Source organism: Durio zibethinus, chromosome 5, assembly GCF_047325235.1.
Source record: "Durio zibethinus cultivar Kanyao isolate XHJ-2024 chromosome 5, ASM4732523v1, whole genome shotgun sequence".
Lineage (NCBI taxonomy): Eukaryota > Viridiplantae > Streptophyta > Magnoliopsida > Malvales > Malvaceae > Durio > Durio zibethinus.
In genome coordinates this window covers 25,655,027-25,670,103 of record NC_143166.1, presented here as the reverse complement: position 1 = coordinate 25,670,103, position 15,077 = coordinate 25,655,027, and the positions used below count along the sequence as shown (strand labels likewise).

The following is a 15,077-nucleotide window of genomic DNA, read 5'->3' as shown; positions in this document are numbered from 1 at the left end:
ATTTTTTTTTTACGAGTCTCAATGCAAATGTATAATTGCCTTACCAATTAGATGTGATGTGACCCACTTTTTTATATAATAAAGTAATGATATGGATTAAGATAAGTTTCTCTTATTCGGTTAAGCTCCATTTTTCCCACCAAATCCCAACCTTTTAAACGTGGCAATGCCGTAATGGTATAAAAGGAGAAAGCGGAGAAAACGTAAAGAAAGAGAGGAGAGGCAGGCTTTTAACTGAATTGGGCCTCCAACCCAGGCAAAACCAGACTCGCAAAATCGGACCAAAAGTCAACATCAACCGATTATGTTTAATGAACCGAAAAAGAAAAAGAAAACATCAAGCTAATAAAATGGAAAATTCAATTAATTCCAAATATGTGCCAATGTGAAAAACAAGTTGAAGTCTCTGCACGTTACTTGATTGAGGCTACTGACTTTACGCCATCGAATTGATTGAATTATGAAACAATGAGGAAGGTTCCGAAACACATAATGCCCATTATACCCAATTGACCTCTACGAACAAAAACCAAATAATTGCGTCTTAAGCAGGCGCACATCAGTCATTTTGAACAAACGAGGTGGGCGGTAGTTACCTTCCGCGTCTGCCTTTGCCGACTATACATAAATCTTTTTAATAAACCGCAGACTCATTCATCGAATTCAACACAGAAGAAAAAAAAATATTTCGATTTTTGAAAGGATTCTACAGAGAAAATGGGAGATTGCAGACCATTGGGGTTCTTACTGGGACTTCCATTTGCCCTTGTTGCACTGGTTTTGTCTGTCGTTGGTGCGGTTATCTGGGTTCTTGGGTAAGTTTTCTTTAATTCTTTTGATTCTTTTACTGTTGTTTCTTGATGGTGGTTTCTTTTATGTTTTTTCTTTGTAACAATCTGCAAATCTCCATTAAACTTACAAGTTTTATGCCTTATCGTTTCTTTTCTTTTACGTATAGAGGAATATGGTAAATTTCTGGTTTTATGATCAAGAGTCAAAGTTGTCCGCAAAAAAAATGGGTTTCCTTTTTCTTGCTTTAATATTGAGTAAAAACGTGTTTAAAGTTGTGGTTCTGATATTCCATTTTTGCAATCTTGGTAATGGCAGGACCGTATTGAGTTGCCTGTGCCCATGTTGCATTTGCTGTGCTGGACTTGCTAACTTTGCTGTGGGTCTTGTGAAGCTTCCTGTTAAAGTTCTTAGATGGTTCATTGATCAAATCCCATGTTGATTGATGTTGGTTCTATTTCTCAGATATCTTCAACAGATTTTTATTCTAGTAATTTTTTTTCCATCTGATCAGATCTTAGAGAAAGTAGATTGGTTTTTAATTTGATATTGTTTATTTTTTGTTAGATGATGTGATTCAATGAGTTTATTATTTATTCTTGGACGATTAACAAAGTTCAAGCATTGATTTGATTCCAAATGCTTTCTCTTTTGGCTTATGTGTGCAACATTCTAGTTTATTCTGTTCTGCCCTACTGCTGGCTGCAATGCCTTTGGGGTGAAATTAATTGGTTTTTAGGAAGAAACAAAATAAGTAGATCAAGGCCTTACCGACCTTAGCTTCAGCCTTAAAAGTAGCATTGAACTCAGACTCAAGCTTGTCATCTTCCTCATCCTCAACGGTCTCAACAGTAAGGGCTTCTCAAGATTTAATATTGTCGAGTCTAACATTAGAGAGGTTGAGGTTTAGGTCAGTGAAATACAATTGAACCTCCTCTTTTGCTAGTTCAAAAGCACTGAAGATTTGGCTTTGAGCAAACTCTGTTTGCATATCATAAAATTCTAAAGAGGCTAGGAACTTGTCAACTGCCTGTGCCTTGGTCTTTTTTTCAGCTTCCAACTCTGACTTCAGCCTCGCTACCTCGGCCAGAGCAATATTAAGCTTGAGATTAACCTGTTGTTGAAGTGACTCGATTATGGCCTTTTGCATGGACATATCTTTGAGCTTGGTAGCCATGTCCTCTACTTTCTTGTTGAGCTCTTCCTTATCCTTCTTAACCTGAGCTAAAGAGGCCTTGGTCTTCTTGTGGGCCTCCATGGACAAATGTAGATCCTAAACATAATCTTTAAGATCCTACTTGAATTTATAATAATATATCAGGGCCTGATAAGCATTGATTAGGCCTTGCCCTGCTGTAAGGGAGATAGTAAAGGAAAGTTGTTTAGAAGCTACATAAAATAGTAACCAAGCTCGTACTTGTTAAAATAACAGAATTATCAAAAATAAAAATAAAAATAGATTAAACCTAAAGATACTGACCTTTTTTTGGTGAGGGTCACTTTGGTGATCTTTTTAACCACCTTAGGGTATTTCAAATAGGTTATTTATAGAGTCAAACTCCACATTTATTGCCATTCGCTCTAAGGTGGGTTATAACCTAGTGCGTGAACTAGTACGACATACTTTAGTCATCTATTACTTGGAGACGTTTTCCCTCTAGGCCATTTGTTTCTACCTTTTTTAGGGTATGATTGGGCTAGATAGAGACTGAAGAGGAGCAAGGTTGATAATTTTGAACCCCTCTTGCGGGGGTTCTAAGCTGAATGGAAGCTTTACCTCCCTTTTTGGACTTCAGAGCATGAAAAAAGCAGGTAAACTCAAAATCTCTCATTGGGATGAGATATTTACACAGAAAACCAAACTAAGTGTTAGTAAGATTTTTTATAACAAACATCATGTGAAGTTACTCAAGACTACCCCAATACTTGACCTCCTTGATAACAAAATGAGAGGTCAACTCTTTCGCATCTAGAACCAATTGCTCCTTCTAGAAGAGGTTCATTATTGCATCTCGAGTTTCTAGTTAAGCAATTGCCAAGGAACCAATTTTGACATCTTTAAAAATTCCAAGTTTATTGCTTATTTTCCATACACCAAGCTTTCCCTTGGTCATATTTTTTCTTTATACATAGGAAGAGCAGCTTTTAACTCTTTATTAAGCTTAAACAATTAGTAAAAAAATTTTTTTGTAGGTTGAGCTATTATATAAAATTAGCTCTTATCACGAGGATGCTTTTTAACTGCAAAAAATTCTTTAAACAAAAGAATGGTAAGGTTTAACTTTCACCCTCTAGAAAGAATTACAAAACCTATATTGTACTGAAAAGAATTTAGGACGAGCTTAGTGATAGTTAAATTGTAAAAATAAAAAAAGAAAATTAACAATGAAAAAATGTAAAAAGAACTTTAGACTGGTCATTATGGACTCCTAATACACCCAAATCTTGTCGACATCCAAAGGAGTAGTAACTCGGTCCTCGGTGATACTATACTATACCCTATTTTAGGAAGATTAAACTTGACCTTTTAAAGCATGGGAGTGATGTACTAAGTATATTTTAGGGCAGTCCTTAGGATTAGCCTTGCCTCTTAAGCTCTACTTAACATCCTTTATGGTTATGCCTAAGTCATAAGAGGTATAAAAAAAGAATAAGGTCATAGGCATCACCATTTAAGGTGTCCTCCTCTTTGCCTTCAGCTACCCTTCCCACATCGGCTTGATTGCTCCATTCTACTTGTTCATTTATAGTTTGCTCACTTTTAAAAGTGTCATCTTGGATGACTTATCTTCTAAGAAGGTAACAAAAGCCAATGTTCGAATAGGAGCAGGAGTAAGAATCTCTCTTACTTCGGATGAAGAAGAAGATAAACAAGGGAGAATAGACTTCTTATACTCAAAAGCCAAACTAGGGTTAGAATCTAACGTTGGCTTAGATAGATGTAGAGAAAAAGTATAAACAAAAGCTTGAAGATGGGAAGACAAAATAGAAGAAAAAAAAAGGTAAGAGAGAGAAAAAAAAAGTGAGGGAAAGAAAAAAAAAAGTGAGGGCAAGAAGGAGGAGAAATAAAAAAAGAAAGGTTAGTCGAGAAACCAAGTTGACCTTTGACATTAGGGCTAGTGGATTTTGAATATCATTTTCTATTGCAAAATAAGCTCAGCCACATCATGGAAGACTTGTTGTCCCCTAGCACGAGCACTATTTTTCAAGTTGACCTCTAGCATTAGGGCTAGTGGATTTTGAAGATCACTATCTATTGCAGAAATAAGCTCAGCCACATCATGAAAGACCTATTGTCCCTTAGCACGAGCACTGTCTTCAACTCATTGCTAATCAATAGTAAATATTGGATTTAACCAAAAAGTAACTTGGGTATAATCCATCCCTGTAATCACAAAAAGGACTTCATCATTTGAACCCTAATGACCAAGCTGACCTCCCCTTAACTCTACCCTAAAACTCCTAAAACTTGAATTAGAAGACATAATTAAAGGGAAAAAAATACAAAACTAGTTGAAGATGGGAAGATCGACTAAAAAAAAATTAGAAAGTTTATAGGTCAATAAAAAATAAGTCAGCACGAGAGCAAGAAGGTTGCAAAGTGAGAGATGGAAACCTTAAGGGACCCATTGTATAGCCAATAGAGAGATAAGATGAACATTATAGATTGTGCCATGTGTCCACAGTAGTTACCAAGAATGACTTTTCGCATTCCTAACTTTGAATTTTTACTGTCGAATTTTTTCTCTCCTCATTAAATGCCATTTTCAGATGATAGAGTGCTAAATTGATCATTTTACATAACCATATCAGTCAAACACTTGTGACACACTAGGTTAACCATGTGTCAGGTCAAAAATCTAATTTCAAAATATAAAAAACATACAAGTCCTACGTTAGCCTAGACAATAGTAGGCTATCAAGCTATGGTTAAATACAACATCAAATGTATAAGTCACGTTGGTAATCATTCATAAATTTGGCTAGTCCAACCCTCGTCTACCTTGGCATTCATGGTTATTCACCTTCATTACTTCAGGTCGGATCAATTAAGTGTAAATTTTGAAGCCCATACTCAAGATAAAGCTTGGCACCATTGAACTATGTATCAGATTAACACAAACCAGATTGACCAAGATCACACTAAAAAATCTAATACTCGGACTACTCTGTGAGGGGGACAAAATGTTTGGGGCTTTTTTAAATCTAAAGGGTAAAATTGTTTTTTTACCCATTAAAGGCTACAAGCTAACAGTAAAGGGTATTTATGACTTTTAGGGTTGACCTAACATGTCAGTCCAACCTGACAAGCATAATGCTATATCAGCCCATTCACCTCATCAACCTATCCAAAAGACCCTTTTTTTATGCTGACTTGTAACTCCTTGAGTGGATGATCAGCATCTAGGTCAACTTGGCTTGCTAGGTCACCTTGATCATGGGAGTGACCAAGGGCTACGTAAACTACCCTAAAACCCTTTACCTTTAACTATAAATAGGGTTATCTAGGCATTATCTAGACATCTCATATTCCTTTACTTTCATACTTTCTCTTTCCTATTTTCTCCTATTCTGATCTTTGACTTAAGTGTTGGAGTGTAAATGTTAGAAAAATTGATAACTTTTACCTTTAACCGCTTTTTTTTTCTCTTGTATCTTCAAGGTTTTACCCCACAGTTTGGAGTTTAACACCAACAAAATTGAAGCTTAAAAAGCTAGGATTGACCCACCTCTAAAATTCTTTCTTTTGCAATGATCAATCTTCTCTTGGTGTTACTAATAGTCAAGAACATTTTAAGCTTTATAAAAAAAATTGGTTAGGTCCCTCTTTCTCTCAAATTTCTTCACAATTGAAAAAGTCTTCAAATCGACTATAACCCTGTTTTCTTTCGTTTCCTTAAAAAAAAAAATCCAAATTCTTTATTTCTTGTTCTCTATGATTTTATATTGTTTACAAAAAAAAATTATTATTTTTCTTTTTTATTTCCAATCAAAGTAGCAATCTTTATTTTATTTAAAAACTATTTTGTATTGTTAATAGAGAGAGAGAGAGAGAGCTATGATGCTTTGAATGCAGCATTAAAATATTTTTGTGATAAAAACTGATCATGATTCATGAATTTGGAGGATAAGTTGAAAACAATACCGAACGGAAAGAGTTGATTGTATAAAGCTCTACTTTTTTTTTTGCTGTCCAAAAAATGGGGTTTATTATACAATAATGGTCTTTTAACCTTTTCAAAGCTGCCATATTTCGTGGAAAATATTTGGATTTTTTGTCAAAACAATTAATTGAGATAAAGATAATATGAACTTTCTCTATTTTCAATAATTATTAAAAAACCAAAATTAGGTTTTAACTTTGAACTTTTTTACGCGAAACCAGCTTTCATCTTTCATCTTTCATCAAATAAAAACATGAAGTTAACTAAGAATAGGTAACGGGTTTCAAATTTAAAAAAAAGATGACATGGAACAGTAAAATCTCAAGTATTGTAAAGCGTCTATCGTTATCATTCCTCAATTACCTACTGCTTTTTGATATAACATGACATGATATAACGTAATTTGAACTGTTTAATTGGGCTTTAATATATTTAATTTTTCAATTATAACATTTGATTTTGAATATTAATTTATATATAAAAAATATAAGAATAATTATATGTATACAAATTATACTACTCTTTCCATTTTAAAATAGTTGTCTTTTATTGATTTTCTTTTTTATCAAAGTGATTTTACTTTGACCTTATTTTTTGAAATATAATATTAAATTAAAATTCTAAAAAAAATGGTTTAAAATTTTGAAACTCAAAGTTTACAAATTTTTATTTTATTATTTTATTAAAAATAATAGTCAAAGTTGAGTTAATTTAACCAAAAAATAATAAATAAGGGATACTAATTTGAGACAAAGAGAGAATATAATTTTTAAATTTTGTTCATAAAAAAATTTAAAAAGTTTATTTGAATACAACTGATTTTAATGCTAATTACTTATAAATTATAGGATTATTATATTTAATAATTAAAATGAATAAACATAATATTATTATTCCACTTCTAAATTATATTTTGTTTAAAATTAATAAATAATTTTTATATTTAGTACTTATTAATAAAAAATAGTAAAATTATATATATAATTAAATTAATTAATTGATTTTTTTTCTTTTGATATTTTTCTCTCCAAAATTGAAAATGTAAACTTTCAAAAAAAAAATTCTCTCCAATTTAATTCCAGTCCGAATTTAAGATCAGGTCATTTAGGTTCGAATCAAATCAAGTTCGAGTCAATTTTGGTTTAAGTCAATCTGAATTTAGATCAAGTGCGGTTTGAATTATTAACTTTTTAATTAAATCAGATTGATCAAATTTGAATTCAATATGATTAGGTAAACTTTTCGAATTGGGTTAATTTTTCTCACTCCTACTCGTGTATATACCTAGAATAGAAGTCAAATTTAAACTCGACTTTAAAAAAATTTTAATTTTGATTAAAAGATAAATAATATTTTAAAAAAAAATTTAAATGAATCAATTTTCTTTCTTATAAATTTTAAAATGTGTGATGATTTGGAACTTCTACAACAAGTTTAAATTTTTTGACCTTATTATAAAGTTATTGAATAATAATAGTTAGATATAAAAAATTAATATAAACCATCTATTTTTTCAATTGTAAAAATAATTAATTACATGTTAACCTATTAATCTAATTTTAATTAATTACATTAAATAGTATTTATTAAATAAAATAAAAGAAACTTTTAATAGATAAATACAATCTATTTAAAATTCCTAAAAAAAAAAAGATAATATAATATTTTAAAAAAATTTAATTGAAAATTGTTTAACGTAAAAATGTGAGAATTATCGTAAAATTAGTATCGTTTGGCCTAAAATGTGTTTGAAGTGTCATAATACCCTAAGAGAGAGTTGTGATAATTCTAAATGTATTGAAGGTAAGAACAAAAGTAAAAAGATATTATTGTAACAAAAATAATTAAGTTGGTAATGTAAAACAAATATTATTACAAATAAAAATTAATTTAAAACCAAAAAATAAAAGTTAATGTAAAATAGTGAGAATAATCATAATATTAATATTATTCAATGTAAAATAGTTACAAGTATTGTTACATCTTAATAAAACATTGTGATAATTTTAAACGTAATGAAAAGTAACAACAAGTGTAAAAATAATTATTAAAACGTAAATAATTAAATTGGTAATGTAAAAAATTAATATTATAAATTAAAAAAAATCCTACACAAAAAATTATGCGTTAACATAAAAAGATAAGAATAATTGTAAAATTTGATTTTTTTATGCGTAAAATAGTTAGAAGCATTATAGTACCTTTAAAAAAATTTATGATAATTTTAAACGTAATGAAAAGTAATAATAAGCATAAAAAGATATTATTATAATATAAATAATTAAGTTGACAATATAAAAAAATTTATTATTATAGCAAAAATAATTATAAGAAAAAAAAATTTTAACTTAAAAAAGTGAGTGTTGGCCTTAAATTGATTAAAAGTTTTGATTTGACAAAACAAAAATTTGCCTAACTTGAATCAATCTCTCTTAATCTTAAATTGAACATTTTTTCGGCCTTCTATCTTGTCAAAATTTATTTAGGAACTAAAACAATGCAAATTCTCGAAATAAAATGGATCTAGGCATGTTTTAGATAGAAGGGATCGATCTCCTAAGGGGAGGGATCGATCCCCTCCCTTACCTAATCGATCCTCTGGCTAAAGGGATTGATCCACTTTTCTTCCATAAGCAAAATTCGTGGCATTTTGGCAAGAACCAATCGATCCCTTCCCTGTAGGGATTGATTGGTTGGGGTTTTATGCTTACCCGATCAATCCCTCCATTAAAGGAATCGATCTCTTTTTTATACAAAATGTAATCTGGGTTCGAAAATGCATAAAAGGGATCGATCCCCTCCCTTACCTGATAGATCCTCTGGCTAAAGGGATTGATCCACTTTTCTTCCAAAAGCAAAATTCGTGGCATTTTGGCAAGAACCAATCGATCCCTTCCCTGTAGGGATTGATTGGTTAGGGTTTTATGCTTACCCGATCAATCCCTCTATTAAAGGAATCGATCTCTTTTTTATACAAAATGTAATCTGGGTTCAAAAATGCACAAAAAGGATCGATCCCCCTATATAGGGGATCGATCACCTAAGCATGGGATTGATCCCTCCTTTAAAGGGATCGATTTGTTTTTTACACAAAAAGTAAAATGAGTTTGAAAATTAACAAAAGGGATCGATCCCCCTACATAGGGGATTGATCATCCTAGAAATAAATTGATCAAGTATACTACTTAATCAATCAGGTAAAATTTTTAAGGCACAAAAATGAGCTTTCACATAACTGACCCAATCGATCTCTTACATGAAGGGATAGATCCCTTGATGGCCAGAAAGCCCCAAAGACTATTTTTTGTTTGAAATTTTGTAGGTTTGAAGCATTAAATGCAAGGTAACAACTATCAACTCTTTTCTATATATAGATGAAGGCTTCCACTACAGATCAAGAGTAAGAGTAGCTAAGAGAACTTATTGCCTTCACCAATCATCTTGTCTAAGCATTCAAACCAGTTCAAAGAGAGAAAAGTGTAAAAAATTCTTCTTGTATAAATTTTTCTCTAAATTCACTTATCAATATTATTGTGTAATTCAAGTTAGCAAACACCCAACCTTAGAGAGGTTCTTTAAGTTTGCAAAACATTTTTGAAACTTTGTATTGTGATATTATGAGCTTAAGGGGGAGGATAACCCTTAAGAGTTTGTGGTGTTGATTGTGTAAACCTTTGAGAAGCTAGGTTGTATTTTGCTACAAATAGTGAATTAAACTTTTTGGCAAGTAAGGCTAAAAGAGAGGATGTAGGTGCCTAAAGAAAGGATCGAACCTCTATAAATCTTGGTGTCTAATTCTCTATCTCTATCTTGTTTACTCTCATTTATTATGTTCATTTGCTTAGATAAATTGTTTTATAGATTTTGTGCTTATTAAGTATTGATTTTTGAAAATTTTATTATCAACCAATTCACACCCTCTTAGTTTATTTCAAGTCTTTCAGCTAACAATTGGTATCAGAGCTAGTACTCTTTTTGGTAGGTCTAACAACCCAAGAGTGATCCTAAAAATGGCTCAAAGAAATATGGTGATCAATGTGGAGCAACCACATTCAAGCTACATTAATTATCATAAGCAACAAGAGGTATGTCTCATGGCTAATGAAATAGTTACAATATCTCTTAGAAGTGAAGGCCATTCAATTGTAAGACCTCCTCTCTTTGTTGGTGACAATTACTCTAATTGGAAGACTACGATAAGGTTATTTATTCAAGCCAATGATTATGAAGTTTAGAGGGTCATTATAAATGGCCCTCAAATTCCAATGAGGATGGTGGATGGTAAGGAGGTGATCAAGCAAGAGAGTGAATGAGATATCAATGATATGAAGATGGCTTAACCCAATGCCAAAGCAATGCATACACTTTTTTGTGCATTAAGGCCTAATAAGTACAATAGAGTTTTTTTGTGTGAAAATGCAAAGAAAATTTAGGATAAGTTAGCTATCACTCATTGTAGATACCGAATTTTGTCTGAGTCTACTAGATTTGTTTTTCAAAATTTTTTTATTAATATTGAAATTAATTAATAATTAAATATAATAATTAATAAAAACAACAAAAAATAGAAACAAAAAAAAAATAGAAGACTGGGGTGATAATGGTGCCTTGCACGGCACCACTGGCCACCTACCCCTTTGGTCACCTATACCCTGTTAATTCCACCTAACCGAGGCCTATACCCACCCCTATAGCCATTCCCATACCTTGTAAACCCTGTTTACCCCCTGTTTACCAAAAACCCCTCGATCGACCTAAAAGGCCAGCCGCTTTAAAGCTCCAGACCTTTCTTAGGTGCCACCCCCATTCGGCCATTACCAGAAACCCCATTCACTGACCACTAGACATTATTTCCACCCCTGAAAGCACCTATCCCTCCCACTACAGCTCCCTGTACTTCATACCCAAAGACTAAGCTTCCCTCTCTGTGTAAACCTCTACCACTAGCTACCTCGACTAAGCTTTTTCCTCTTAGTCAAACATAAACACAAACCCATGCAACCCAGCGCCACACTAGTCGAGCACCATCCTTTTTACTTCTACACCCGCACCCACACTCCACGAGCTTAAGCAACCCAGCTTCACCCCTAGGCAAACTCACGACTTGACCTTTTCACAGAGCTCCACCCTCACCTAGTACCTAGATACCCACCAACTTGGAACCTATACCCCTTAGCCTAGTCTCCCTTCAAATTGACAACCACCAAAAAAAAAAAGGAAGCAAAAACATAATCCTTACCGAATCGGCCAGTAACCCAACGTCGAGCTACCTGTAAAAACAAAAAAAAATTAGTTTTGGTTTTAGTTTAGTAAAAAAAAAAAATAGAAGACTAAAACTTTGAGCTATTTTTAGTGAAAAGAAGATCGAATCTAGAAAGCTCACGTTGAGGTGAACGTTTGGGAGTTTTTTAGTGTTTTTGGACCATCCACGGCCACCACTGATGACGATCGATGCGATGGTTAGCACGGAGGGCACAGACACCAGTGGCCCAATGCCGACAGAGCCCCTAGAGCTCTGAAATTTTTTTGGTAGAAAGGTTTGAAATGAAGTAAAAAAAAAGTGGCTTTATATAGAAGACTAAAGCCTAAAATGATGCCATTTAGACCAAAAAGGATCCGCGCGTGGACCCGAACTCGAACCCGACCTAGGATCCGCGCGACCCAACCCAGTGACTCACCCTTCAGCCAGCCTTAAATCTGTTTAGCTGAACCATTTGTCGAACTATTTTTAGCTGGTTCAACTAATTGAACTGTTGAACTGGCCGAACAGGCATTGACGAGACCGTTAACAAATCCGGTTCAAATATTTAAAAATTTTTTTTTTTGAATTTTTGAATTTTTTAGATATTATTATTTTTGTTATTTTGAGTTGTTTTAATATTTATGCAGGATAAAATTTTAAATTTATTAGAATAAATATTTGATTGTTTTTTAATAATAATAAAATGAAAACAAAGTAGGATAATAAATAAAAAAATACTAAAAATGCTTAAAAAAATAATAATAATCTAAAAAATGATAATAAGAATAAAATAATTTTTTTATTTTTCTTGCCTTGATGTTAAAGGGAATAAAAACTTCAAACCCTAAAATATAATTTCACCTAGAAGTTAGGGAATTATAAAAAAAATTTAAAAATGCATAATAATAATAATAAAATAATAAATTGATAATAATAATAATAATAATATAATAATAATAAATTTTCATAAAAAAGGAAATATATGAAATTTTAATTAATTTTGAAAATCATAAAAATTGAACTTGCTCTAAAAATCTGCCTAGATGTTGAAGATTTTTAGAGATGTTCGTGTTTTTCTTTTTAAATTAAAAAAATCTAAGCCATAAAACCCTAACCCTTAAACCAAAACTCTAAAATCCCAAACCCTAAAATAAAAAATCCTAAACCTTAAATCCTCCAAACCTAAAATCAAATCCACAAGCACCCAAAACCTCGAACTTCCAAATCTCAAACCCTGAAACTAAAATCCCAAACCTCAAACCCCAACCCCAAAATTGAAGCCCTAAAATCCAAAATCCCAAACCCTAAAATCCAAAACCTAAAAATCCAAAATTCTAAAAACCCCAAATTTGGTATGCATTCCCGAATGATTATTGAAAAATCATTCAAACTTTAAAACCTCAACCCATACCCATGTTCAAAACCATTCCAAAACTTTAAGGATATGTACGAAAATCTTAAGTAGAGTAATTTATTCTTGAATGTCGCCTAGACGATGGGGTATTTAAGAAACTTTATTCCACTAAAATTTTCTTGCAAGTCCTTAATGCTCTTTAACAATGATTCAATAACTAATAAATAAAAAAGGATAATAATAATAAAATGGGATCTTAAATATGAATAGTTACACCTAAGTTTCGCCTAGATGTTGGGGAGTCAAGGTGGTCTTATTATATTTAACAATCTAATGTCAAATTTACATTTCATCTTTATACACAACACCTATTGGCTTACATGCATTTATTCGTTATTGTTTACACTTGTTTGCATCTCTTTGTCTTTAATTTTTACTTGCTATCTGATGATATCATTATTTACTTTTTCGCCTAAAATATTTTTTTAATTTACTTACTTTTAAAGTTGTGATATTATAAAATAAAACAAAAATAACATTCCAAAGGAAATAATTCTTAGTACTTTGCCTAGATGTTGGAGAGTCACCAACAATAATTTCTTGCAAGGAGTGTTATTTTCATTTTAAGGGATATTGTATTAAATCTCAAGTGAAAAAGGTTATCTTAAATTATAACTAGATGTTGGAGAATTTTAAGATAATTCTTTAACTTAAAGATTTTTTCAATATTTCTAAATAAAAAATTTTAGCAAAAAAATATTTTTTAAATGAAGGGAATTAGTATTAAATTTTAAATCAAAACCATTTCATCCAACATCGAAAATAGTGCATGATTAAATGGTACCAATTTATTGGCATAGTGAGGGTACTAATCCTTCCCTACACGTAACTGACTCTCGGACCTAACCTAGTTTTTGTGGACCAAAATTTTATCTTTTTGATAAACTTTAAACCTGCTTTTATAGTTTTATTAAAAAGATAAACTTTTGGGTGGCCAATCACACCCTAAAAAAGATTGGTGGCAACTCCTCTCATTTTTTCTCAATTTTAAAAATTTTTTAGTCGGGCAGTCCTAAAATCGTTACGACAACTTGGAGACTCCACTAGGGATTTTTTAGAGTTAGGCCAAAATTTTAATTATGCGCTATTAATAGTCATTGGATTTAATTGGTTTTATTTGATGTTTAATTTAATTCCCTTTATTTTAATTTTTCAAAATATATATACATACAAGTTAATAAATAAAATAAATTTCATGTTAGTTATTACTTTATTTTGATTATGTGTTTATGATTTATTTATGTTATTTTGATTAATACATCACTTTGCACACACTTTGCATGTTCACTCGCATGTATGAGCTCTAGACTTGGGTCTTTTTCTTTTAGGAAGAAGTGAAGTAGTTACGCTCTCGTAAGGTGATGATCTCCACATTTGCTAGCAAAATACTTTCACTTAGATTGAACCCTTTTCGTTAGTAGCCTGTAATAGGTGAAGATTGAGGAGCTTTACTAGTCTATAACGGACAATGATGTAAGGAATAGTCTGGAAACCTTTAGACGTATAAATCCTAACCTAGCATATCAAGAGCCATAGAAAGCTTGCCTAGGGTAGAGCCCTCCCGACCTTTTTATAAAAATAACTTAAAATTGTATTAAGATTTGAAAAATGGATAATAAAAGAAAAGCATTTTTTTGAAAAAAAATAAATTTTCTCTTAACATGTATTTCATTCATTTGGTAATTATACAAAATTAGCATTTTCATAAAATATTTTAAAGTAAAATGAATTTTTTTTTAGCATTATCCAACAAAAAAAAGCAAAAAGGTAAAAAAAAATGAAAGGTTCCTCTTAAATTCTTTATTTAGTGGCTAAATAAAAATTAATTTTCAAGTCTATTCTTTGTAAAAAAAATGTTTTTTTCTAATTTTTTTCTTTTTTGAATATTGTTTCATTTTTCGCATTTTCATGTAATCTTTGATATACCTTATCCCATTTGCATCATAATAAGATAGTACATGCATTCCATTTCATGCACATGCATCCCATGCACGTCTTAATAGGTAGTGTATATGCTTCATCTCATTACAAATTTTAAGGTAGTGTTAACCTCATTAGGTCAGCACAACACATGCATTGCATTCCATATAAACATATCTCATGCATATGGTAGGTCTATACATTTCATACAAGTATGTTGCATTAGTAATAGGCATACATCTCATTACCCATGTGAGTATGTCATTACATTTCATGCATATGGATTCATGAATAGTAGGGTTTTTGGAACATACATTGCATTTCATATCCCACCATCCCTGCAACATAACATTACATTCCTTGCATACACAGTCATGATTGATGAAAATTTTCATTTGGGTCCTTGTACAAATAAAAATCTATTGTCATAGGCATTTCATGACATTTTGTAGTCATCATGTTCGTGTATTCATAAGCATAATTGTGCGTCATGTAAGTTAGAAATTATTTTTGTGGCATTTATTTAATAAGAGTAATAATCTAGAAT

General features: G+C 31.4%; 1 protein-coding gene across 1 annotated transcript; it reads left to right on the top strand.

Moving 5' to 3' along the window:
* The first annotated feature begins 533 nt into the window (after nt 1-533).
* On the top strand, nt 534-1,429 carry LOC111281994 (taximin). Its single transcript, XM_022869844.2, has 2 exons — nt 534-815; nt 1,108-1,429. The coding sequence occupies exons 1-2, from the start codon at nt 718-720 to the stop codon at nt 1,229-1,231; spliced, it is 222 nt and encodes a 73-aa protein (XP_022725579.1). The 5' UTR covers nt 534-717; the 3' UTR covers nt 1,232-1,429.
* Nucleotides 1,430-15,077: the final 13,648 nt, after the last annotated feature.